Below are 27221 nucleotides of genomic sequence, written 5' to 3'. Positions count from 1 at the left end.
ACCAACCGGCCTTGACAGAGCATGGCAAGTGCATCACAATGGCATGCAGGGAGAATAAGTGTTGGAACTATGGCTAACGTTGCATTTTATGGCCAAAAAAAATGGGTTAATAATAACTCTTTTATGAAATTAGATCTACTATTAGAATAACTGGTGGGCAGGACTTAGTCAATAGTGCCGCCCTAATAATAGCTGTAAACGGAAGTTCTTGCTGGATGAATTGAGCCGATGCAAAGTACCCACCATGCAAATTCTTAAGCACAATAAACTGTAACTTTAATTCTTGCCTTTTGACCAGAAAACAGAATCCTGCCTTCCCAAACTGCAGTCACTGGATTACAGGATAGCATACAAAAACCTACAAAACGCAACAATTACAAACATTTTTTTCAACAGATGACAATTGTACAGTGTAAATCAATACAATACTGCTTTTGTTATAATTTGGCACTTGACCACAAGATGCTAGTTTGTGTTTTATAACAGAAATGTTCCACCGACTCGCCTTCAATGAAAAAAAAGGCAATAAAAGTAACAGGATAATGCTTCGTTGCAGTAGTTGTATTGTTCTGTATCCTCCTCCTCCTCCAGACAGCAGTTCTTTATTACTAGAGATTCTGTAATGAGAACCAAGCAGAAACTGACGTGGTTTGTCAATCTGGGGGTTGACGAGGATTCGAAAGGAACCGTCTTCTCTGCAACATGGTACAACAGTTTATCAGTAGCAGGAAGTGCAGCAATACCCCTGTGAGACCCAGAGTCAGCTGAATAGATACTGAAGCTGTGTGTTCAATAACAATAAATCCTTCTGTGTGGCCTATTTTGGTACGCTACCTTGCTAAAAACACACTTTAGAAGTATTCATTGATGAGCGCTCGTTCACAGAGTTTTTGTAAAATGTCCACATCTCCTATCACACCGACGGGATCTAACATTTCCTAAAACCTCACTGGAGAAGAAAATTAGCAAAGAAAGAATGTGAGCACGATATCGAGAAGTGCCAGTGATGTTCTGGCCGTGTGTAGGAAAATACACAGCAGATTACCAGTCCAGCTCTGGTAAAGGAGGCTAGCTCACGTTAAAAAGGGACTTTCTGAGTATAAAAAGGTAAACGTTAGAGAAAACCTCAGCAAAGTGGAGATGTACCAAGCTAGGGAAACTGGCAGTTACGTTTTATTCCAGCAATCTGAACAATTTTGGCTTGAATTTAGATTTTAAGTCAGTTATTCTAACATCTGTTGGTGATATTTGACTGAAAACAGATTATTGTACTCGTTGTTTCAGAAGTCAGTCCTCAACAGAGTCCTCTTGAGTCTCAGTGTTCTTCCACCCGTCCATCAGACGTGTCAGCATCAGATTCCACCAAAGTCTTCAAAGTCATTCTATAACACTGTCAGGCAGCACAAACAATGAGAAGCAAACACGTGGAAAAACACACATACATGCGCACAAGTCACATGCATACATGTTATTTAGCCAAGGCGCCCCTGTAACCGACGGCTCGGGGGCTGATTCAACATGCGGCATCTACAAACATCTAAAACTGTATATGAAGAACTCTGGTCTTCACAAAGTTTAAAAAACTAAAACCAAGGCTGGCATGCTCGCACAACAGCTTCATAAACGTCGTTGTTAATGTCACCACAGTTATGTTCTGAGCCGTCCAGACAATCAGAGTTTGAGTTAAAACTCCACCACGTGCTGCCCCAGGTTTCTCTGACAACACCAGCAGAAAACCCATCGCTTTCTTCTACGAGTATATATAAGCACAAACCGAACAGATCTGGGCAGGTGTGTGGCAGCGCAGTATCATGGTTGTCTAATTATGTTCCCGCACGAGATATGAAACCAAAGTTTATCAAGTTTGGCAAAAACACAAACGTCCACATTCTCACAGTAGAAAAAGAGGAAAGTGAAAGCAGAGGAGGACGGAGCTCCAGCTCTGCTGATTAAATTGTCTCGCCTACAGTATGTCCTGTTACTGAACACTGTCTGTTTGACTCATGCACACACGGCGTCTAGATACACACTGATACAGAGACTCCAGTTGATGCTGTATATATACAACCTACTGCAGACCTTTTTATACTCTGACATGCAAATAGGAGAACTGAGGGGTCAAAAACACTCCGAAAACCTCACGAGGGTTCCTCAAAGTCCCCGGGTTCAGTCTCAGCTTGGAGGGTCTAAAAATCAGCTGGGGGGTGGGGGGTGGGGGTGGGGGAGGGGTTAAACAGGAGAATGCGACTCCCGAGACCATCGTCTTCAGTGCATATCGAAAGCTTGTCTCCTTCATCATCATCATCAGCTTGTCATTCTTCATCATCGCTCTGCTCCTAAGTGGAGAGTTGAGTTGTCCATCAGAGACCCCCAAAGAAGCACTGAGGAGAGACAGATGGGAGCAGCTATTAACATAACAGCCAAGGACGTATGGAAAACCAACGTGATGCAAAACGTATACATGAGAAATAAATCATAGAACGTTTGGGCCTTGATGACTTGACCAGACCTACATTGAAAAGCTCTGAGCCCTAATTTGTCAAGACTTCTTTTCTCAAGGCACAAAACAAGTATAAAAGTATGAAGATTGTTGCAAACACTCAGCAAGAAACCTGCCAATATTATAATAACCTTTTTAGAATGTGCCGTCATGTAACTATAGATCTGACAGTGCCGACACGTTCTCCACGTGGGGAGCTCAGCTCAGCTGCTCCAGCAGCAACACCTTCAGCTACTCCACCAGTCTTTAATAGCGTTCCATGACGCTAACCCTCCATGACGAGGTGGATGACCTCTCCCACTCCCAGCACGGCACAAAAAGCCTCCGAGCAGCTGCCCTCTGCCAGGCACGTTTGCTGCCCAGGAGGCAGTTTTTATAGAAACCACCGACACCAAGTCAACTTAAACTTGCTAAAGGCTTGTCTTACAGGGTCGTGTCGACGTTGCAGGTTTAGAACTGTCCAGCACTGCTGGGGTCGCACTGTAACAGGCGGACGATGGAGGGGTCACTCTTTGCTCCTTTGATGAACTCCTCCAAAGACAGCTTACCTAAGGAAAATAAACAAAATAAAAAGCCCTATCATATTTAAAGTTCTAAATAATAGGTATCATGTATATTGCCAGTAAATCCTCCGGGTTCATCTCCTCACCAAAAGGTGGCAGTGTTGGGTCAACTTGTTCCTTTTAGCCTTTTATTTGATTTTATTTTTATTTTTTTCCCCTCTCAGTGACTGTCCCTCCAATTATTCTTAGTATAAAAAATAAAAGAAAGAAGGCATCTCTGCTTGCAAGTCAGAACATTCCCTCTTACTTCAGGCCTCTCTTTTTTCTGCCCCAACATTTATTCCTCCTCAGTTCTTCTCTCCTCTGTTTTTAGCTGTGTCCTCGCCTCCTCTGACCCACACCTCTTACCGGTCACTCGCTGTCCTTCATTGTGCTTTAAACCGCTATCTAATGGATTTATTTTTTTGTGTCGCACATAATGCAACCGTCTAAAGTTTAACTTTCAATTCAATCTTTGGGAATACCAACTGTTAAAATTAAAAATATTTTAGATGATGAACAAAAATCAGGCATACCATCTCTGTTGGTGTCCATCTGCCTGAAGATCTTCTCTGTCCTCTTCTCAGGAGTGGACTCATCCTCAGGCATCTTCATCACAGAGGACACCATTTTATAGATGGCCTGTAAAGGGAGGTGACAAAAAGGAGGTGACAAAATCTCAAAAATGAGCCATGGATGTCTGAACATATAACGACGTGGACATCATAGAAATGCATCCAAGCCTTTATAAAACTCTGTTGGACGGTTGTCCTGCTTTATGAGCCTCAGCAGAGACGATCACAGTCCAGTCACACATGATCCCTCAGAGACTCTTTTCCAGTCTTGTGTCTCCATTGCTCTCTGTTGTCACTCTGTAAACACTGAAATTCCAGCCCGCTGTGTCCATCTCTAATAAGGGGGATGGATTTGAGGGGAATGAGAGCTGACACGTGAACAGAAGAGCACTGATTGTGATTGCAGTGCAGCGGGAGCTTTAAATAGGTTGTGGGTTTTTCCTGCTAGTAGCAGGGTAGCTCATCTCCTAGGTCACGGGGGGCTGCGGAGCACGCTAGAGCCGCGATTAGCATCAACCCTCACCTCAGCCTGGAGCCGCATCTGTTCTGAACAGAAATCCTTCAAACTACTGTGTGTGTGTTCAGTATATTTACCCAATATTACATGTTTGTGGATTTAGCCATTAGTCTAATCCAGATTTATGTAGGGGGAGATAAGATTAATTGTTTAAATCTCTGAATAACAAGCCACCAATAAGCAGTGGGAGTCTTGTTACACAGTGGAGCTATTAAAGGAGATGGAGGAAGATCAAGGGCCACACTGGTTAAAAAAGTACTGGAAACACATCAGCAGAGTGCATGACCCCCAACCCCGCCCCCCAACCCCCCCCATCCCGCACGTTTTAATGCACTTGTGCACAACGATCCGCACATCTAGGGACATGTGAGTAGCAGACATAAACATGTCACAACCTATTTATGTTGAGATTTTTAAGATTTACCCCACGTTTTCTGAGTTTTATGGCATCTCTCGGCCCAGCTCAATCCTGCCCCCTTCTGGCTGATGACAAACTGAACTTGCTGCTAATTCTTAAATTGAAACGTAAACGAGGGTTCTCTGGGAGAGAAATCTTGTCTGTTGAAAGAATATAAATAGACTGTCAGGTGTTTGTGCCGTTGATGAGGGGGTCCGGGCATTATGTTACATGCTGAAAATAACTACTAAACCATTGGGGGAATGATTTACTGTGCCCAGATAGGTGATAATGCTTGTGAATGTCATGTTTATGGGTGTGTCTCACCATCATTAAATACATTTTGCAGTAAACAGTTTGTATATTATTCTTTCTCTTGATCCATTCCACCTTCATGGTTCTGCTGCATCGAAACCACAAGTTAAAGAGAGTGAAATAAGGGGACGCCTCCACTCTGGGAGACTTATTTGCTTTTACAGAGCCGGCTGAGCACCACCACAACAAACACACACACACTCACCATCAAAAATGCCTAGCTGGGTTGTAATCTAGTCCCTTCAGGTACAGCACTGCACTATTTCAGATTCAAAGTGAGGAGAACAACCAACGACTGGCAAGAAAATGTGATGCTTTTATTCCCATTCATGTGTTCATGTTGACTAAGATTCTTCTCTTTCAATTACGCCCACAACAAGACTAATTATGAGCATCACTAGCACTCGCTGCAGGAGAGACCATTAGCAGCAAGCCACAGTTTCCAGCCACTGCAGCAAAAATGGAGGAGAGCGTGAATGGAAACGTAGAGGCTGTTGAATCCTCCAAGGGGGGAAAAGTGTTACAGCTGAGTAAAAATATATTGTCTGAAACAAACTGTGCAAAAACTGGAATTGGGGGAAAGGAGAAAGACACAAAACCTCCAGACACGGTTTATTCAAGTGGAAGGTTGTGAATCTAAAGCTGCCTAAAAGATAAGAAGGCTGTGAAGGGGGAATGGAGCTACTTCACCTTCTGCTATCACCAACTCCCCCTTAAGATACTGACGATGCAGCAGACTCCTCGGATCAGGACTCTACAGTTAGACATCATTTAAAAACGTTTCTCTTCAGCCTGCCTTCACTGCAGAGGAGGACGTGTTTGAAGGAGGAGAATCGAACGGCCAGAAAAAGAAGGCGCGAGGATACGAGGGAGGATCGATGGACACAGTAGGAACATTTAATTCCGGATAAATTCAAGATGCTTCGGGCTCTTTCCATGACTGCTCTCAGGATAAAAAACACCAGCTTATTGATGGTGATGGCTCTCTGCTATTGGAGTGAAGCAAATCAGCAACTGTCACAGGTGCAAACCCATTTGGTAACACACACACACACACACACACACACACACACGCACGCACACACACACGCATGCATAAAGGAATAACTGAGTCATTGCTGTGTATACTCTTGACTACTGCGTTCACCTCTTAATGGTACAAGGGCAGAAGGTTTATGAAGTCAAGACGACGATGAAGTGACAGGACTTAACATGCGGGGGCTAACTGAACCTCCAAGCAATTTAAATGTCATTAACTATAGATTTACTTATTTTCCAGAAGCAGCAATTGCACCTTTGACAGTGACACGGAGACACGGTGGTTATGTGGATAAGATCTGAAAAACATACAGCATAAAAGTACCTGTTGATGTTTTTGGCTTTTTATGTATAATTTTACATTATCATGGTTCCCTGGAGCTATCAGACTTGCTGGCGCCACCTAGAGGCCACAACAACTGTAAGAAAATTTAAAAAAATGAAAGGACAGGCTCATAGGTTTTGAGTGGTTTGTATATAAAAGAAATTAAATCTAAAAAGGGATATTTATTGAACTATTTATGAAGTACAGCAATGAAATAATAGAGGCATAAAACTGAAAGTCAACCATAGCAAATTCACAAATAACCAGTAACAGAACTGGTCAAAGTAGCTGAGAAGGAATAGTTGATACAAAGATGGTTTAACAGGTTCCAGAAACGAGACTCGGTCACAATTATTATCACAAACATTAGTAAGACTTCTCACAGAGAAGAGAATCAAAGCAGAACAGCTGCCGTTCAGAGTCCTACACACACGCAGACACAAATACTGTGTGTGTCTGTGTGTGTGTGTGTGTGTGTGTGTGTCAGTGTAAGTTTACATAAGATGTGCAGGAAATGCTAGCCAAGCATTCTTTTCTTCAGATAATCTGCCCATCTAAGTTTTGTGTTTCACTGAATAAAAATGTGATTTTACACCATATCTAAAACCAAAGGCCTAAATAACAAACACGTTGCCACACAAACACTGTCAGTTGTTTGGCAAGAAGACGGCTTTTGACAGATTTTCAATAACCAAACAATGTTGTTGTAACATTTGTAGTAGACGGATCAGAGTGAGGTTTCAGTAACCAGGCAACTTTAGTTGCAATTACGGAACATTGGAAAGCAATAAATACCTCACGGTTTTCAGATTTACTATAATTGTCAGGACAATGACTGTTTGCCATCAATCTGAAAACCTAAATGGATCATTAAAGTTCCGTACTCCAAGTCCTTAGATGGAGCTACGCCCAGCACCAGGCCTGCGGGATCTTCCTCCCTACGTCAGGCACAGCTGGAAGAACTCCTGTATTTTTTTTAAACACCAGAATGATTTTCCAACTCTCATAAAAAGTGTGTTATGATACAGTGACAACCTTGTTAATACGACTGTGTTTAACTCTGTCCTGACTGGTGCTGCAGCGTGCATGTTAGCCCTCCACTTGAGGAGCTTTTTTTCTCAGCTTCAGTTATTTAAATTCAACTTGCACGCACGCATCCGCAGCATCGCATCCACCCGCGCCGTGCACACTCACCTGAACGATCTCCAGCATCTCGGCTTTACTGATGTACCCGTTTCCATCCAGGTCGTACATACTGAAGGCCCACTTCAGCTTCTGCTCCAGCTTGCCACGCGACGTCACGCTCAGCGCGATTATGAACTCCCTGAAGTCTATCGTCCCGTCGCCGTTGGCGTCAAACGTGCGAAACACGTGCTCGGCGAATTTCGAAGCATCGCCGTACGGGAAGAAGTTACCGTAGATCTTCTTGAACTCCTCCATGGAGAGATGGCCGCTGGGGCAGTCTCGCAGGAAGCCCTTGTACCACTCCTGGATCTCGTGCTCGGTGAAGTCGGTGCTCTCCAGGAGGTCCTGCATCACCTCAGGACGGAGTTTGCTGTTTTGCTTCCCCATTTCTGTTGGTCCTGTTCAGTTCACAACTGAGGAATAGAGGAAAGAGAGACGAGGGGGAGGGTTTAGGATGAGCACCTTCATACAGGATTGAATTCGTTTCAAGTGTCCAGTGGCGTACATGTGGTCACTCAGCTATAAGATAAATAAAATGCATATACAGGCCCTGGAAAATGTGTTTTAAAAATCAAAATCGCCCTTTAAAGCAAAGATCCATATAAAGTTCTGATGTTAAGATGCAGCCGTATGCCATATGACCCCCCCCCCCCATGCACAGGTAGGCGATGGATGCCAACCCTATTTATGCTCTGCCTTGTAAGAGAAGCGTCCTCCTTTAGGACGGTGCCTGGGAGCAGCCGACCTGGAGCAATTTATTGCTTTCAGACCATAAAAGTTATGATGCTCACAGAACAAAGTGTTCGTCGTGTCACAACGTTGAGCGACTGTGGAGATTAGAGACACATTCGGGCCATAAAGCGATGAAAAGGCGTTATGTCCTGTACGTCCGGCAGTCCATCGTCTGATTGGCCATCCACTGATATAGTGTGTTATGATATATCCCATTGTCTTTATGTGGAGGCTAATATTGATTTATTTTTTTAAAAAAAGGTTCCTTTTATCACGGAGAGCTTTATTTTGCACAAATATTTTTTACTTTCCTTTCATGACGTCATTTATCTCACATATTTGAGCGGAGACACCAGGGTTGTGTCAGTGGGGTTTTACTCTCCGGAGACGGGGTAGATCTGCTGACAGACCAGCTCAGTTTGGGAGGCGCTGACAGCAAAGCAGCAGAGGAAGAATCTTGTTGTTTAAAAACACAAACAGGAAATGCCTGCTCTCGGAGAGATTGTGCTCTCGCCCCTCCAAAAGCCAAGCGCGTCGGTGAGGATATATTGTACCTGCGCCTTGTTTCTGCATGTTCTCCTGCAGAAAACAGCTTTTTTCAGCTCTATGAAACATCAGAAATCAGGAAATTAGCCATTCACGCACGCTTGACAACCTTTTAAGGCAGCAGGCACATGAGAACTTGCAGTTTCTTTCACATCCTCCATTGGATCTGCAGCTGACCAAACACTCAAAACAAATAGCATAAAGGACTCTTATGTATCAGAGGTTTAACTAAAAAGGACTTCCCCGAGGAGAAATGCCACAAAGTAAACTGAGATATCTGAGGCGTGATAACGTATCGGGCTGATGAATTACCTTCTCCCAGAGACGGAGGGAAAACCGCACCCTCCAGCAATAAAGCCTGGTAAAAATAACCAGTCAGGAAGTTATTGCTACAAGTTCTTCTACTGTGAATAATGACAGAAGTGGCTCCAGTAGATGGACTGGACACACCAGAGGAGCATAAGGAGAATCCCTTTTGCATCTCAGTGATGCTTCGGTAGAAGCAGAGGAGCTTCATGCATGCACAGAAAATTAGAACAAAACTTTTTGCTCTCGTTTCCTCCCCACAGTCGCATATTTACATTAACCAGAGCCGCTAACCTGCCCTCGGGTGTGTGTGAAGGCTCTCTGCCTCTTCACAGCAGAGCTGGCGGTGCTGTACCTTCTTTAAAAAATATACAATTTACCAACATGCATAATATGAGTCTCTCTCACCGTCCACATCAAAACACCAACAATGATCAGACATCCCCCCCCACGACTGTCTTCATGTGGCAGCTTTATTACCCACGTGATGAGAACAGGAGGCTGCTGGTTTGTCACCACCTCCGTGATCCCGTTACGCAGCTTGTGCTTCCGTCTCGTAGCCGTTTACATTTTCTGTGGTGAGAACAGGCCGCTTCAACGACGGTTGGTTCATTCAAAACACGCCCAGGACAGAAGCGTGGGGTGAGCCAGACTCAGAGAACCCTCAGCATCATCGTTCACCTCATGCTTCATAAACACAGTCGTTTAGGTTGACCGCAGACATCGTTGGGTCGCTTCCCCCAGTAAAAAAGTAAAGAAACTAAAAGAAAATGGAGCCTCACGCAGCAATGATGGCTCTTCTGAGTGACCCCATTCACAAAGTCGCTGTCTTTGCTCCTCATTTCATATTTCCACAGTCTCCATCTCCTCTTATATCATCCTACACACGAAAAGCCCTCTCTCTTATGCAATTTCAGTGCAGTTACCATAGTAACCTTCAGAAAATCCCACAGCCATTGATGAGCGTCTGGCTGAGAGTGCTGCATACACACTGCACTTCTCGCAGTCAAGTACACATAATCAGTGATTGTGATTGTGTGTGTTTATGTGTGTGTGTGTGTGTGGGTGGGTGTATAGGTGGTTATGTGGGTGCAGGTATCTGAGGCGAGTAGCATGAAGTCAACCGTGATCAAAATTACAACAGTCCTCTCTGCATGGATCCTTCCTTCCACAGCATTCTTCCCACTCTAAAGGCTGTGCAGCAGACCAATCACGTGGCTCAGTAGACAATTAAGTTGAGTCTCAGGTGAGCGGCCTTTTTTTCTCCCACAATCCGCTTAAAGGATTAGCTTAAAGTGAAACTACCGAAAGATGTTTTAGAATAATTCCTTTAGACTTCCTCTCATTAAAGGTGGCTGATTTGAGCCGTCTTCGCTGGCTGGGTTTTAAACATTTTTTTTGGAATCTGATGAAGAGATCATTGTCACTTTCACTTTCTTCTGCAAAAACTTCTGGATGGATTCTCTCAATGGGCCTTCAGCGGCGTTTTTGCTTATGGGAGCTTCCAGTTAATCACATAACATTGTTGTAAGTGGAGCTAGAGGAGAACTCTTTACTGGAAACTTGCTTTTTGCTCACTCAAGGAGTTGCGCAACAGTGAACTTAAACGTCAATACACCTGTGAAAGAGTAGGGCGACATGCTGAAGCACAAATACAAAACAGAAATGGAAATAAACAAAGCTGCCGACCGATGCATCTCTGGCCAACAGGGCTTCAGGACAAACATTCCTTTTTCAGGTGCTGATAAAATCAACCAGCCAACCCAAAGCTGGATGGAGAAACCTGCAATAATCTCAATCAACCAAAGTAAAATGTACCAAATTTTAGGTTAAAACTAGTCCTTAAACAGTGGGAACCATTGCCACTTCCTGACAGTGACCAGTAGGGGAGGTTGGAAAAGGCAGACCGGCCCTGGCAGCATTCCATTCAGTAGTTAGCCACTGGGTGACCCACTGGGTGACCCCAGAGTAGGGCGTTTGTGCTACTTGGACCACAGCCAGCCTTCCCAGGATCAGACAGGAAGTGCTTTTTGCATGTTTTTGCAGTCTTTTTCCATCATTTTACACTCCACTAATGAGCTCTGGGTCTTCAGACACGTTTCAGGTTGCTAATAGCAGCCAAATATGGTGGAATTTCTTTCCTTATTGTCCATTTTAATGAATTCTGTGGGAAATTCTGTGCCATTACGAGATTCTCTGCATTCACAACAGGCAGCCTCTACTTAATAAAGTATTGCAAATATAAAGAAAGACCATGTCAGTGACGTAGCGGTGGATGTTTTCTGCTCCACGATGCTTTTGTGAGGTGATAACACAAATCTTCCAGTCTGCAAACAAAGCCAACTCCAGTGACCAAGGAGGACGATAAACAGCTTTTAGGTCTTGTCACCATCGATTGGATGGGCTGAAGTTGCACACAGTCAATATTTCCTGCCCTTTTACTATTAAATAGCCTCCTCAGCTCCCACTAGGTTGCTATGGTGACAGACTTGATAGAGGGAGGGAGAGGAAACAAGCTCACATAGTCCGCACACATCCAGGCAGTGAGAAACATGAAATTATACACTTCCTGGAGTTCATTTGAAAATGAATTTAAAGGCTTGTTACTTCAGCACAGGAGCTAGAGCACACGCATGCGTATGTGTGAGTGTGTGTGCGCGCACGTGTCTGTGCGTGTCCTGTGTGTGCGCAGGACATGCTTTTTTTTTTTTTTTAAATCTGTCTCACTCTTTCAAACATTCCGAGTTCTACAGATGAACGTGAACGCTTAAGTGCAGGTCACATTTATAGTGGACTGTGAGGCCGTTCCTCTGTGGTTTGCAGGCCTGCATGGTTTCTTTGTTCATGACTTCCTCTTTCCCAGCAGGACTCCTGCCTGAGACTGAGCTTAATTTGCCAGCTCCGTCTGCCTGGATCATTGGATCCGTTTGGTTGAATGGGTGATCAGGCACCAAGTCACCAGCAGGGGGCAGTTGATGATGATGATGACGGCGATGATGATGATGACGATGATGATTGCTAGTTTCTGACATTTCTCCACCTCTAACCACTGTTTGACGTGCACTAGAAAACATCTTACTTGCTGTAAATGCTGGCCGAGGGTGCGATTTACACTGATCAGAACTATCACCTGAGGAAAGACAAGGAATACAGTTTGGGATTTTTTTTTTTAAAGAATCTTTTAACAGTTTTTTTTTATTATTAGTTTTTTCATTAAATACAAACTCCCCCGCCTTGATCACCCTTGCTACGGTACTTAAATGGAGTAGAAAGAGCTTGTGTCATGTATGAAAGCTGAACTAAGCCTGATAAGATGTGTTTACAGGACAGCTTTTAAGGGTGTGCTCGTTACAGGCCGAGGGCAAGAGTGAGCCTAAAAGGGTGCATAAGAAGAGGAACGTCAAGAAAAAGAAAGAAGAGAAAAGATGACTCAGTCAGAGCCTGAGAGAGAGCCTGGAGAATAGAAGAAAGCCCCTGAGGACATTTAAAAAAAGATCAACGGCTTCCTGTGGTCAAAGAAAATATAGAAACAGGATACAACATCACGGAAAATAACAAAGCGAGAGGATGTGACATCGTGGTGAAGATCGAGGGTCAGGACATTATAGCAGAGAAAGATTCACAAGAAAATTTAATATTTTGAATTTTTGAAAAGGTCAGTGGGGGGGGGGGGGGGGGGGGGGGGGGGGGGGGGGGGGGGGGGGGGGGGGGGGGGGGGGGGGGGGGCAATAACCATTCCTTTTAAATCTGCAGGAAACAGTGATTATAGGCATGAAAAGGGTGCTGGGAGTAACTGGACCAGAGAGTATGAAGGCACATAAATGGAGATGAAAAGCTGTCACCGTGTGTCATCGCTGTCAGAACCAACATGTTCCGACCAAATCTATCACAATAACATGGAAGCGTTCTGCTTTAATATCTCTCTACTGTCAACCCGCAGCACACACAGCCTCACAGAGCGATTTATGGAACAACTTTAATCAAAACGTCGATTCGGTGATAGAATCCTGCTGTCTTTGCTGGGGGAGGAACGTGTTCTGCCTTGTAAACAGCTGTTGACCTGGTCATTCCCTCCTAAAACCCTCTAAAAGTGTCTTTACGGTCAATCCCAGATAAGAACCATGGCTAATTGACTGGTTTCGTTCTTGGCTCACTTCTACAACCACGGCCGGTTTGGCCTGATCCTGACGTGTGGAGACCTGCTCTGCCTGATGCCGACTACTCGCTTTGGTCACATCACTTTGAAAAAAGGCGAATGAAATGAAAATGGTGACCCAGCACCGAGCCAACCATCATAAAGCTTCGTTCTGGGCTGCAGATTAATTGCCTGCTCGGTATCAACAAGGATGAAACACGTCCTCGCCCAGTGATCACATACGCTAAATTTAGGCCTGAAGTAATGAGCGCACAAAAAAAAGATCCCCTTGATAAGTATCAGAATTCCAACTATGATTTGACATAGAAAGAAAAATAGGCAAAAGATGCGAAACAGCTGAATAAATATTACTTTCCAAAGCCTCTAAATCACTGCGCGGTGTTATAATAAGCTTTCAAACTCACGGATGTAGCTCTTAAACGGAACCTTCTGGCTCATAACTCAGCCTGTCGCCGGTGTCTGCAGCCACATGCCGCAGCATCACAGTCACTTTTATTCTCTTAACACGGAGCTGAATTCAGACTGAAATCCTGCTTGACAAATGTGTTTAAATTTGAAGGGACCTGAAGGACAGCTGTGTTACTGAACACTAACAGGACTATTTTCAACGACAGCCAATATAGTTTCCCTCTTTCTGCCTCATTTTTAAAGAACCAGGCTCATTTTTTCCTCTTTCTTGTTAAAATAAGATGCCAGCAGATGTAGTCGATATTCTAATGTGACACCGAGCTAAAACATTGTTCAGTTTCTATGCAAAAAGACACATATTGGTCTAATTTAATTGACGAATGAATCCTTTTACTTCTATTATCTCTAACCACATTGGGAGCTGCTGAGTGGGGTCCATGCAGTCTACAGTGGAAGGATGCTGCTGATGCTAACAGGTGGAACAGTGAAGCAGGACACATTTGTCATTTGAAAGGAAGTCTAAAAAAAAATTATATTTTAGAATGAGGAGCAGCAAGCTGTGCTATTTAAAGGTCATTATAAGTCTCTGCAACGATAACACGTCTGTTTTTCCCTCATCCTTTTCTGTTTCGAGCACATTAACACTCACATTGTGCAGAATCTCCAGATGCCAAAATATGTTTAAAGCAGCTGACTGACAACTAAAGAAAGGTCTAAATTCTGCAAGGCTATATCACGAAGGAAAGTTCCCACTGGGACTGTGTTTCAGCTGAATGACCTATGACCTTTTAAAGAAAACCTCCCGGACAATGAGAAGAAAACGTCTGTCCAGCTGTCCCTGGAAACTGCCGCCATCAGCATACATCTCTCATTGTGAGCTGTCATTTAACGGGTAACGCCACAGATGCCTTGAGGACTTTAATTTCATTTACACTCTGCCCCCTTAAACCGGAATGTTCTGCAGCTTAATTCATTGGGTTCCTCCAGGACTCACTTCGCCTTTTCTCCCACCAACTGAAGGATGAGCAGGGATGAGAGCAAAATCCTTGTATTTAGCTAAAAGGTTTAACACCATTTGAAACCCTTAGCACCTTCTGTTTAAACACTGACTGGACAAAGAGATTCATTTTCCAAGATGCAGACCTCAGTGCAGCCTACTTCTTCAGTGTTTCTCATCAAATATGTGAATGTATTTATTTATTTATGATAGTTACTCGGGTTCAAGGCTACAGGAACACAACGATAAAAAAAGACAACTAAGACGACTAAATTAGCACTAAAGATGTTGAATGGTTTTGTTTTGGTTTTGTGTGCGTAGGCAGTTAACCTGCAACTGTAAGTGAGCAAATGTTTACATCCACTGATTATGTTAAGCACCAGAATAACTGAACTTTCTAGTCTAAACTTTACTGTCATGATAAGAAGCCATTGAGAACACACAGCGACGCCCTGACTGTGCATCCTTCCAGCGTCAGTTACCGACAGCCACTTCCTTTTGTTGTACCCAACATGTAAAAGGTAAATAAGGCTGTGAAATGTGTCAGTCACCTAAAATACCGACAGAGGAAAAAGCAAGGAATATCACAGCAAGACAAAAATGTGAAATATATTCTTAAGCATCACGGCGCTTTTTGTTCCTGAAGCTAGCCGTGAAATGATAAACTTGGATTTTGCAGTGTTTGTGGTGTATAATACTTAAAAACAAGACATTCCCTCACTGATGTTAATCCATCCATTTAATCTGATATCCGATGTACTATTGATCTTTCATTTCAAAATATTTACAATGTGCCATTTTCACCTTTTCATAAAAGCTGCTTCAAACAAAATATGACACGTTAGAGCAAATAATATTGGTAAATATCTAGTTTTTGTGCAGCGATTGTATGTTATATTCTTTCCTGAGGCTGAGTCCTCTGGAAGGCAGCTCCAGTGTGAGGAGGGAGGACCTTCCTCGCTTCACCACTTTATCTTTTCTTGCCTCTATCGCCACTGCGGGTCATAAATCAACAGTTATATAAACGGCCTTCAAGTTAGTTTCCACTAATGTTACATGAGAGCTGCTTAAGTACCAAACCCGAGAGCCTTGGTTTGGTTTAAACTCAATTCAACGCTTCCCTGCAGGCTTTTACAAATGGGCACCGTTACAAGTTCAGGCTCTGGGCGGCAGGTGCCTGCACATTGATGCTCATCTTAGCTTCTATTGTACATTGAGGGACCAACCCAGTTAGTTTTACATTATTTAGTTTGCAATATCATAAAACAAGTCAAACTGCAGACTATCTATGTAAAATAAAAATATGAAAACACTTGCATTGGCCTCTTACGGCCTGTTTAAATGGGCGGAATGGCCGAACGGGTCGTGTACACGAACGGTGTTCTGACACAGCAGCAAAGATCAAAGCTTGACCCCGCAGACACAAAGTCCACTCCTGATCTCTTTCGCTGCAATTGTTTAATCAAAGTGAGCCAGGATACTTAAGACCAGGGTCCGGCTAATCTCCACTTCACTGAGTTGGAGGAGGAAGAAGCCGCTGAGGTGAAAAACAGCGTGTTGCCTAACAGAGAGGTTTTTAAATGTAGGCTTATAGTCGGGCTGGGGTGTCTTCCTCACACTTCAGATGTAGAGAAATGCCTTTTTGCAGTACATTTCTCCAAGGTCTCCCCATCCCTGCTCAAACAGGAGCAGGTGGCAGCTGCTGAACTCCCCCTCAGCCAGCTTCTTACTCTCTGGCAGCAGAGTCCCAGCCCACACGACTGCCTCTAACATTAGCAACGCTTGCAGGGAAAGCCATGTGGAGCTGCCCGTCACCCCCAACCACAGCGAGCAACACGCACGGTAACGAGTGCACTCCCTCCGTCCTCTTAGCATGCATTCCTGAGGCAGCTAGACACCAGCTAACCCCCCCCCCCCCCCCCCCCCCCCCCAGCTGGAAGAGACCAACAAGAAGCATCAACTGCAATTCTTTACATTGAAAGTATAATCGGCTGAAGTGTAAATAAGAAAAAAGTCTGCAAACTCTTGAGGAATTTCTCTTCAAAGGCAACTTCACTCCACAGAGAACTCTCCAGGGTCCATGCACGCTGCACCATGCACACCCCTCTGGAAGCACCCCGTCGCTGCTGAAGCACACAATCAGCAAAGACAAAAATGCAGAAGGCTTACCTCAGTTTACAGCTAAAGAAGCAGCCGTTCAGCAGTCCATTACCCGCCTCTTTCCCTCTAGAAGTTTGTGGAAGCAGCAGTTGCAGCAGACGACGCAACAGGCAGGGATAAAGAAGAACAGATGAGGACAGGAGAGGGAGGGACAGAAAGAGAAAACAGCAGGGGGGAGGAGAAAATGGAGCGAGAGACTGTGACAGCACTAACGCCAAGTGACAGACACGCCGCGTCGCCGCGTCTGAACAGGAGGTGAGCGAAAAGCACAAACTGATCCGACCCTCTGACTGACTGGATGCCTGCCTCTCCGGCTTGACGTCAGCACAGTCATGTGACCTCGCGATGGTGTGGAGGGGAAGTGAAAAAGGAGGGGGAGTCAGAGGGAGAGAGATAGCGATGGAAAAGCCTGCGTTGCCATGGTAACAGGCACACGGCACAGCAGTGATTTCAATAGGTCATCTGAGACACACACACACGGAGGAAGAAATTAAGAAATGAAGAGAAATGATAGATCTGATTTATTTGTATACTGAAAACATCTACTGCAAGAAAACTACTTATATAAGCAATTTTTATTTATTTCAAGCTAAACACAAAGCTACAGGAACATGTGGCAGCCTTGTTCCCTCTATTAGAGACTAACTGACAGTCTAAAGGTTTTAAATCTGCTAATTAGGCAGGTTGTGCTGATTTTGTAAAGTTTTCTCAGAGGCCGAGCTAACAGGCTAATGGCTGTTTTCCCAAAACTAATCTTCAGCAATAATGTTACACTTTAATAATTATGACTGCCATTGGAAAGTTGGCAAGAAACCTCAAACTTGATGTTTTTCAGATGTTGATCTAAATGCCATGCGCACAATGATCATCACCGCTTCTCAAAAAACATTCGGACATTAGGAGAAATCTATATTCGACACCTTAAAATTGATCAACTCCATTATTTTTTAAAAAAAAAAGCTGATTGGGGCACATAGCTGCTCTGCACTCACTTCCATTCCACTGTCCAGTTTATCTGGGCCACGGCTTAAGTGTTGAACAAAGAACGGGGGTGTGCAGTGTGGGAAGAAAAATGATTTCAGGGCTGACCAACTCCTTACACCCCCCCCCCACCCCCCCACCCCAGCTGCGTGCATGTATAGAAAGCCTTGGGCTGCAATTCATCTGAATAGCATCTGCTGAGGCTGAATGGAGCGTGGTGGGGCCCTGAATAGGGTGGGGTGGTGTAAAGTGTGAGGCAAGGTCAGCGGAGTGCCCCCCCCCCAGATGGCCGAGAGTGAGGGCATGCGTGCTTGAGCAGGGATGAGAGAAATGTAATTCAACAAAGCCTGCAGGTACAAAGAATGTGTGCTTCTGTTACTGTCTGTGTAAATGTGTGATACTGTAGCATGTTGTGTTGTGTGTATAAGTATTTAGGGTGTGTGTGTTAGAGGATGTTGGGCGTGTGTGTTAGGATGTTGGGAGGGTGGCAGGGACTAGAGGGAATTCCTTTCTCCTGAAGATTCAGGAAGCAAAAGCATGAGCGGAAGAGAAAGTCACTTCTCTTTCCAGGACCAGTTCTTCTGAGGTCGTTCCTTTGGGGAAGTAAACACTGTGTCACCGTTGGAAACTAAATAACTCCATTATTGTCTGCAGCAAGGCTCTTAAATCATCTGAGGCTGGAGCTTTAAACAATAGGCTCTCACAAATTCCGGCAAGTGCAAAGTAATAATAAGAGATGTATTCAAGCAAACAAGTGATATTGCCAAGAGTCCAGCAGTGAGAGCTGGTTCTGCCTCCGCTCCAATTTCAGATAGTGGAGGATTTTTATGGTTAAAAACACTCTTCAAGTTTATCTTGATCTTCCTCTTCAACTGATAAATAGGAATCAATTGTATTATTAAAAAAAGTGTCTAAAAGCCTGCTGATTCAGCTGACTCTAAAAGTCCCCTCAGTACGGGTGTGTAAATGATTTGTGTGTGTGTGTGTGTGTGTGTGTGTGTGTCCCTCCATGGTCTATCTCTGCCTCACACACAGTGATAAAGGCACTGGGGATCAGGAAGAACGATGAGCATCTTAAGGGTCTTAAATGATACAAAAGCTGCAGTTGGGTTGTCAGAGTAACGGCTCCACCTAAGGGCTGCAAACACCCCTCTCCCTGGCTGCATCCTCACCTCTGACTGGGGGGGCCTGAGGGCAGTGTACAGATAAGATCTCTCCACGTGTGCCTTAGCCTGGCCCTAAGGGCTTCTCCACAGCTGGACGTGGCCAATGCGCCTCCCTACGACGTCACGCTAGAGGCATTTTCGCAACTTCCATGCAACTGTTCCTTCCTATTTTCTCAATGTAGCATAAAACTTCTAATATTCATTCATTCAGCTCCTCTCTAATACCCCCTATTCGGTGCTGCCTGGGAACTGCTATTTATCCAGCCATCTTAAAGAAACAACCCTTCAGGAAAAGCTTTCATCGAGTTGCGTCAGATAATCGTTGATCTAACCGCACAAATACCTTCAAAGGAAGTCACCCTGGAAGGTTTCTGGTGATAAAAGGTGCAGGTGTGGCTCCATGACGCGCTGTTGCTCAACAGGAAGTGTTGAAAACAACATTCCTGCAAACACAGCGCACATGGCCGACGCAGCGCACTCTCACCTCATAACTGACAGTTACATGGCACTCAGCACTGACCACAAACCCGGCTGGCGGACGGGGAAGTGCAGTTATCTCCCGTACACCATATGGTCATAAACTGGTGTAATAATACACCGACCCCAAAGACAGACGGGGTGGAGATGTCACCGAGGCTGCAACCGCTGTCCATCACCTCCAGACAAACAAACATGCACCCCTGTGCACACACACGCGGCACGATAACCCCGCGACGGCCATCGGACGGCTGTTTATGTTCTTATAGCTGCAGATGCATCAGTGCAGTCAAATGCTTCAAGATTTACTGAAATTAGATTGTGCGAAGACACATGTGCTGCTGGCGTGTTACGCAACGGCAGCAGCACATGAGGTGGGAGAGCCAACACACCTCAGTGGACAGGCTCATCCCAAGCACCTCAGCACCTCGCCGCCTGCCAAAACAAACCGTGGAAGCTTCTCCAAGACCTGCGTGGTTAAAGCAGGACGCTGCAACATTACTGGATGTCAAAAATGATTTCTCTCCTCTAAAATGTGGTAAATGTGTCCCCCCCCGCCGCGCATTTCTGTAATTAAACATTTGATGTGTGTTCAAATGTGGAAAAAAAATGATTCAAACTGCATTTTAAACAGTCTAAATTGCAAAAAGGCAAAACCAAACTGTGTGTTTCTTACTCACTGCATGAAGAAGAGACGTAAACCCTGAAATTCCTCCTTTGCTTGTATAGAAATCCATCTATTTACTTATAGATTTCTGATAATTGCCATTTCTAAAGAAGAAAAAAAGGACAGTCTCATCCTAAAAGACTGGAAAATCCAAGTAAATCATGTAATGTGCATGTTTGCCCACAGAAGTCTTTTTATACCAGACAGATGGCTAAAATATGGTGTTGTAGAAGAAACGCAGTGGTGGAGGACTGTGTGCAACTCATGTGCAGCAACAGAGACCTTACACAACTTCCCTCCACCCCAATTTTTTTGATGCGACACTAAAAGCAATGATCTCATAAGAATGTCTTTTTTTAAACAGGAACAGGTCATCTGAGCCCAGAAGAATTGGTAGAACATTTCAGCGTTATATACACAGCATTATAAATAGGATGTTTAAGAGTCGGGGTCAAATACCAGATTGGGTTTGGTGACAAGGACACGAAGGTGAGAGGACAGTGACGGACAGTCATGAGCTGCTGCTGCTGCGAATTAGAGAATTCAACACACACCGCCTGCTGTTGGTTGTGTCGCCATTGCCGGTGAATTAATAAGTGACTGATGGTGAAGATTCCACATAGAACCAAAACCACCTGTGTGCCAACAGCTAGAGCTCAGAACCAACTGCTCCAAAGTCCTGAAAGTTGATTTCTTCCAGCACCATTAGCTGTCTGGGCTATTAGCTACAAAAACCATGACTCATGGTCTATGGGTGGGGGGCAACATAATCAAATATGACATTCCATTTATAGCTTATAGAGGTGGGCAGGAAAGACATGCAAAACTGACAGGGAGAAGGTTTGTTACACAACCTGCAAAGTGTCTTCAGAGTTAGCGAGTTGCAGCGCAACCCACAGCATCCTGGGTGATTCAGGGGCTAAAAACAGAAACAATTGATGACCGGCCTGTCACGTCCACTCTGCTTTATGGCTTGGGACAGGCTAGACACAGAGACACAGGATTAATCACCTGTCTTATCAGTTGGGGACAGCAGCTACTACATCCATTATGTCATTCTAGAGTTTAGGCGCAGAAAACACAAACAAACACACACACACACACACAAAGACAGCACACAAAGTCTCTTTCAGGTCCATGTCGGTAGGAGGAGGGTTGGTGTTTGTTCACAAGGCAGCTGTAACGTGTCCAGATGTTGTCACAGCTGGACATGGGACCCAGTGTGTGTTTATGGTTGACAATTTACAGGAAAGAATGTTCAGCCTGTTTATCTGTTCGTGCGAGCAACAAACAGATATGTGCACAGATACACACGTATATTCGTACCAGGTCGATGAGCCTGTGCGTGTGTGTGTGTGTGTGTGTGTGTGTCAGACCGTGTATGGAGGAATCTGGGGGCCTGGGAACTGTGTGGAAACTGTACCGAGCGGCTCATCTCAGAGTCATGTGATGCAGCACTGACCAAAAACAACAGGGGTCACAAACACTCTGAGTTGGAGGATCAGGCTGTTTAGTCTGGACATCACACACCAGAATCTTTCCACAGGATCGCACAAAGTTTGTGTCTCTAAGATTCTCCCTGCTGGGTTGCTGGAGGAGTGGAAAATATGAATAAATCTACCTTCCATGTTGCAGCCCGTGGGGAGCTGGACTCCTAAAGTCCCTTCGTCTTGGCCTCCCAGAGCTCAGCTACAGTCTCCAGGCCTTCACAGCATGAGCATCATCTCTCTGGAGGCAAAGTGGAAATGCTATGAGAAACTTCCCTGCTTACAGAAATGGAATGGGTAGAAGCTGGAGTTTCTAACCCTGGCGACAGGAGCAGCGTTTCTCACACCTTTGCTCTGACACGTTTACATTTTTCTTGGTACAAATTCAGCTTCGCGCCATCAGATTCCATCACAGTCAGATGTGAGAGGAGCAGGAGAAGACTGAGATTTGTGTCACAGATAATGTTCCATCCATCACCATTAATGCCAGAGAGCTGCTCCCAGAAAGAGAAGCAGAACCACGTGTGTTTATGTACATCCGTTCTCCCATTTTCCCTTGCTGGCCCTATTTGACGTGGAAACATAGGTGAGCAGACGATGGTCGGCCCGAGCGTAATTCATGGACCATTGTTGAAACTACGCAAGTGCTCAAAACCAAGAACACGTCCTGCCTGACATCAACGACGCGATTCCGGCCCAATGACAGAATATATTCTGTCACTTTAGTCTGACAGTGGAAGGAAGCGAAGAACGGAAACACAGTTAAACTAAAAACAACTGGTCTGAAATGTCCAGACCCGAGATGCTGAAAAAAGCCGATGATGTCACTAAACAGACATTTATCAAAATGGTCCAAACTCTGGCACGGCTTTGCCTGAGAATACTTCTCCATTTTCGTTTTTTGATGGTTCAGAGGAGGCAGAGAGGCTGCAGAGCTCAGGTTGCCTTTGAAGACAAACTGTGACAACAGGGAGACCTCTTTTCACTGGTGCCATGGCAACGTGCTGTATGCAAATAGTGCGTAAGGAAGTAAAAAGCAGCTCGAATCAGGTGTAATACTTGAACAATACTGTCAGCAGGGAAAATCTGTGTGTGTGTGGGGCGCAACTGTCAAAGGAGTAGAATGACTGTAATTCAGGGGATTAACGCTGTATTAGCCTCAGGCTCCTGGGCTTTGGGTTTGTTACACTAATGAGGATAAACCACTCTTAGAAATGGTCAAAAAGCACCAACAGTTGGACCGACTGCTGCGTTTTACACGTTTACGTTCAACATTTCGGGTAATCGTATAAAAATATCCTATATAAGAATATTTAGGGTGTCACAGATTAAGTCCTTGTTTCCTCGGGAGAGTGAAGATGTTCTCTCATCGGCTCCAGCATCAGTCAGATGTTTGGAGGGATTAGAAGGCAACAAGCTGACAAAACAATGGTAATGCTTTTTATTCTTCCAGCAGGCTCATTCTAGCAGCAGAAGGTAGGCTAGCATAAAAAGAACTCACTGGGTAATTTATCAGGACTGGATATATATGTGTATTAAACACACACACACACACACACACACACACACACACACACACACACACACACACACACACACAAAGATGTGACTGTGTGTAGATCGTCTCCTTGGTCTCCAGCCTGGGCATTGTGGGTGTCTGGACGAGAGACGCTTCCTTACTTATCCTCTAAAGAAAACTAGACGGCGGTGGCATCGTGCCGTCTTCCTCTATATTTTTGCGGTGGTGCACGCCCACGTATACCCCCCCTCACAAGCACACACACCTGCTTTTATTCACTCTTTTGCTCACACTCCCCTCCTCACAGCAAGACCAGCCATCAGCCCACTCGTTACCGTTTCTCACAAACCAGAAAGCTGCGCTCTCTCCAGCAGCACGCTGGGCTCCGTGCCTCCCCCTTACATAAAACTGCGCGTGTTCACCTGCGCCCCCCCAAAACAAAGCAGTTCAGCGCCCGTCATAGCATAGGCAGGCTCATTAATGACCGCCAGGTTGCTGAAGTGAATTCTGTAAATTCTCCCTATTCAAAACCTCCATTGATGCTTCAGCCTCACATGAGTCGTTTCATTGCATTCTGGGAGACGTAGTTCTGAAACGGCTCAAAATGTAATGAACTGAATCACAGACTGTGTAACTGAGACTCGCTCTGAACACAGACAGATTATTTACATTGCTTGCATTCCCCGTCCTGAATTCCCCTCTGAGGTCGAGTTAAACAGCAGCACCTTCACATTGCAGGAAAGGCCTGGGCGGATTCCAGGTTTTGGCCTCCAGAGTCGCGGCCAGCCGGGGTGTGAAGCCAGAGCTCATCAGGGAAGCTTAGCAGCATGTGTGTAAACAACTCACAGCCTATTGTCTGGAGGGTGTCAGCTGATTGACGATGGACCATCATCTGTAGCACTTCAGATTTAAAAGTCACCCAGGGTGCGACCCCAGTATGAATGTTGACACATGTAATAGAAGCCGACATGCTTTATGACACCCTTGATGGCAGAAACAGGTGAATGGAATCAAATGTTTGGTTAGAAGTAAGAAACCATCATTGTCTGCAGGCTGCCTGTTGGGTTTTCTGTTTGTTTCACACGCCGGGTCATTATTTTCCACAGCATTATTTTCCAATGGTTTATGAGAGGAGCCAATATTCCAATATCTACTGAGCGTGGGTCCAGCACACAGATCTTCAGCCAGACGCTAAGGTTGAGTAATAACAGCCGACACCGAGGGTGCAGGTCAGAACGCAGCGATGGACCTGAGCGCATCCTCAAAAATAACTGTGATCTAACAGGACCTCGACCTCGCCGAAGAGCCCAGAATCGACGCATCACATGAGGCAGAAGTATGAGGAGGCCTGAGGACGTCACTGCCATCTGTATTCTGCTCCATCATGGAACAAACGCTGGCGCTCAGCGACGCTGGCTGGCTCCTACTTCAGCTGTGTTCTAATCCTATAAGATGGGTAAAGGGTAGAAACAACAGAATGTGCAGCCGTTACAGTGATGACTGATGGTTCGGATGAGCCACACGGGCCTTTTCAGTAATGGCTAATCATGACATCACACGTCATCATTAGTTAATTATTAGAGTCCAGCTTTAAAAGGAGCCCAGAAGGTTTGGGCCTCCCTCTGTGTTGCTTTTCAGAGGACACCACAGAACTGTGATCTGTTGGATCCTGACGTTTTATTTGGGTTTAATTTAGGTCCGTTCATAAGCGCCTCGCACCTCGCCGCTAACGCTACGCTCACAGAAACACTTCAGTGTGGCGCCTCCGCCAGACCTTCACACTCCACGTTCCTACAAGCTGTTACCTCTGTGCACGCACGCACGCGACGCGAGGCGCGATCCCGGCTGATCCCAGCAGTTGAGCCACGGCGCCGCGCGGAGCAGACGCAGGGGAACAGCTGCACATATTATGGGATAAATCTCAACATTTAGGATTTCTGTTACTTATCTTCACAGGACGGATGGAATAGCTGTTTGTCTTCAGGATTCCCTAATATGGAGCATCCTGATGGCAGCGTGGTCTGAAGGTGCAGGGCCGGTATGTGACCTCAGGGTCTCCCCAACGCTTAAGTCTGGAACGCTAAAATTAACCTCCTGACAGGACGGATAAATTATTCAAATGTTTGATTGTAGGGCGGGGGGGGGGGTAGGTTAGCTTCAGTCGTGCAGCGTCCTTGGTTTCAGTGAGGAATGCTAAAAATGCTAACCATCTGTCCTGGGAGAGCGCAGGGACAAATGTGGAATCAGCTTTCCCACACTGTGTCCATGTTTGACAAGGATGAGGACATGCTGAAAAAATGACGTCAGGCTGTGATTTCGACACTGGAAACGAGCTCCTTGTTCTCACGCAGCCTAAAAGTTCACTACAAACTGCAACCATTACCGGGACCAACGCAGCATTTTACTGCGACGTGGGCCGGAGAGCAGAGATACTCTGGAATACAGTGCAATTGATTCCACCTCCATTGTGTCCTAAACCGTCTCTGACTCTGTTCCTGTTGTTCTTCCAACAGCTCTACCATTCAAGAGGTGACTGTATAATTCACTTATCGGGTTGTTTGGACTGTGTCAGAAACAAATTCCAGCCCACATTCTGCCGCCAAAGGCTCTCACTAACGTGTGTGTGTAGCAGCACTGTCAGACAGACTGGGATCCATCCAGTGCAGGGTAATCTTTAACAGTGGAGGTTCTCCATCAACTCTCCTGTTTTATCACGTATAGCTGAAGATCTAAACACTGATCACAGCAGCTTGTAACACAAAATGCTTGTGTCACTCACTGGGTGGAGTGAGTGGATGGTTTCACACTTCGTGAGGTGTCTGCTCTCACTGCTGGGCTTTAATAGATTTGATTGATTCATTCATTCACCAGGATGTGTGTGTCTGCACATACAGGCATCTGTTTACTGGTGTGTGTGTGCAGGCTGAGATGGTGAGCACCTGTCACAGCTGTGTTGATGTATAGGTTTGAGGTCACAGCCCGCAAACCCAAGAGATGGACCGGAGCCCAACTAAACCTGCTTTAGTTAACGCACCTGCTGAGGCTCATCTGGAGCTCACCGTTGACCCCGACGCTCTATAACCGGTAAATAAGGGACCTGCTGCTAGGAACACACAAAAGGGGCCAAGACTTTTCAAAGAAGTTGCCAAATCCTTTTCGGGAGAGGGGGGAAACTCGCCCGTTTTCCCACATTTTATTACTCGACAAGCAGGAAACGCAGAGTAACAATGTACCTGCAGCTCAGTGTCAAACTGGTTCGGCCTGAAAAAGAAACCCACCACAAGCTGGAGGGTAATGGCAGATCAGAGCATTGAGGCCCGACAGACGCTGCAGCCTGCATCTGTCAGGAGCAGCATGCCAGACGACGATGCCCCAGATGTCAGCTCATCTGGCTGCGCCATAAACTGAGGGCAGAGTGAGAAGTCTGCTTTGCACATCCAGGTAAACAGTCAGTAACACCTTCCAACAGATGCAGCCAGATGTTAAACACCTTTAAACAGCATGTAAATCCTAAAGTCTCAACCTGACACTGATTAACCCATAAGTCAGGGAGCCAGATGTGATTATAAACTCACAATTATGAAAGACTGAGGATATTTCCATTTGCACTTCCCAGTTTACAACAAGAGAAAACACCTTTCGCATAACGCAGCATAAATTTACAGAAACAACCACGCGTTCTGCCTTAAAGAGATCCATATTTAATATGCACTTTAATTATTCTGTCCAATAATCGGACCTTCTCTTGCTCTTTACTTTAATGCTTTATGTGCCAACGAGCAACCTCCTAATGAGCTTTAATGGAAACTAAACACTGGGGAATTACGGCAGTAGAATAAAAGAATTTACGACTGAACAAAACAAGGTCAAACTAATCAACTTTCCTACGGCTAAAAGCTAAATTAGCACTACATGCACTAATGTGCATAAAACGCTCAATAGTGAACGATAAGATGACAAAAAGGCGAAATTCATCTGTCAAATTCACTCGTCAAATTTCGAAAGAAGGAAAAAGGACACATGCGTTTTTTTTCCCCCCAAGAAGAAAATGACGCTTGAAGTAATACAAAGGCCGTAAAAGTCAAAACCGAGACTGAAACCTACTTAAAATGTTGCCAGTTGATTCTTGTTCTTCTGCCGGGAACTTTGTAAATGACACAGCTGATGCACACATGACCGCATGTCTGCACAGCCAGTCACCGGTGCAGAGATGGGTAATAAAATA

At 45.1% G+C, this 27221-nt stretch overlaps 1 protein-coding gene across 3 annotated transcripts; it reads right to left on the bottom strand.

Annotated features, from left to right (window-relative positions):
- Positions 1–251: 251 nt before the first annotated feature.
- ncalda (neurocalcin delta a) lies at positions 252–27221 on the bottom strand. Of its 3 annotated transcripts, XM_011605295.2 has the most exons (6): positions 27101–27214; positions 21612–21718; positions 7404–7807; positions 3579–3684; positions 2928–3048; positions 252–2381 (listed from the first exon to the last, which is right to left on the bottom strand). In XM_011605295.2, exons 3-5 carry the CDS (start codon positions 7779–7781, stop codon positions 2951–2953), a joined length of 582 nt encoding a protein of 193 aa, XP_011603597.1. In that variant the 5' UTR covers positions 7782–7807; positions 21612–21718; positions 27101–27214; the 3' UTR covers positions 252–2381; positions 2928–2950. The 3 variants fall into 3 exon arrangements, with proteins under 3 accessions (XP_011603597.1, XP_011603598.1, XP_003965892.1); XM_011605296.2 differs by lacking the exon at positions 21612–21718 and having other exon boundaries at positions 27101–27221; XM_003965843.3 differs by lacking the exons at positions 21612–21718; positions 27101–27214 and adding an exon at positions 16709–17039.

The sequence above is a fragment of the Takifugu rubripes genome, chromosome 7 (assembly GCF_901000725.2).
Source record: "Takifugu rubripes chromosome 7, fTakRub1.2, whole genome shotgun sequence".
NCBI classification, from domain to species: Eukaryota; Metazoa; Chordata; class Actinopteri; order Tetraodontiformes; family Tetraodontidae; genus Takifugu; species Takifugu rubripes.
The sequence above is the reverse complement of the archived record's forward strand: the minus strand, read 5'-3'. Positions and strand labels throughout refer to the sequence as shown.

Bases quoted from the DNA above. Each gene is read 5' to 3' on its own strand.
- ncalda (XM_011605296.2), bottom strand. From the start codon at position 7,781: ATGGGGAAGCAAAACAGCAAACTCCGTCCTGAGGTGATGCAGGACCTC. The intron at 3,685-7,403 runs GTGAGTGTGCAC...CTCCCTTTACAG, and splicing joins AGATGCTGGAGATCGTTCAG to GCCATCTATAAAATGGTGTC. The intron at 3,049-3,578 runs GTATGCCTGATT...TATTTTCCTTAG, and splicing joins GATGGACACCAACAGAGATG to GTAAGCTGTCTTTGGAGGAG.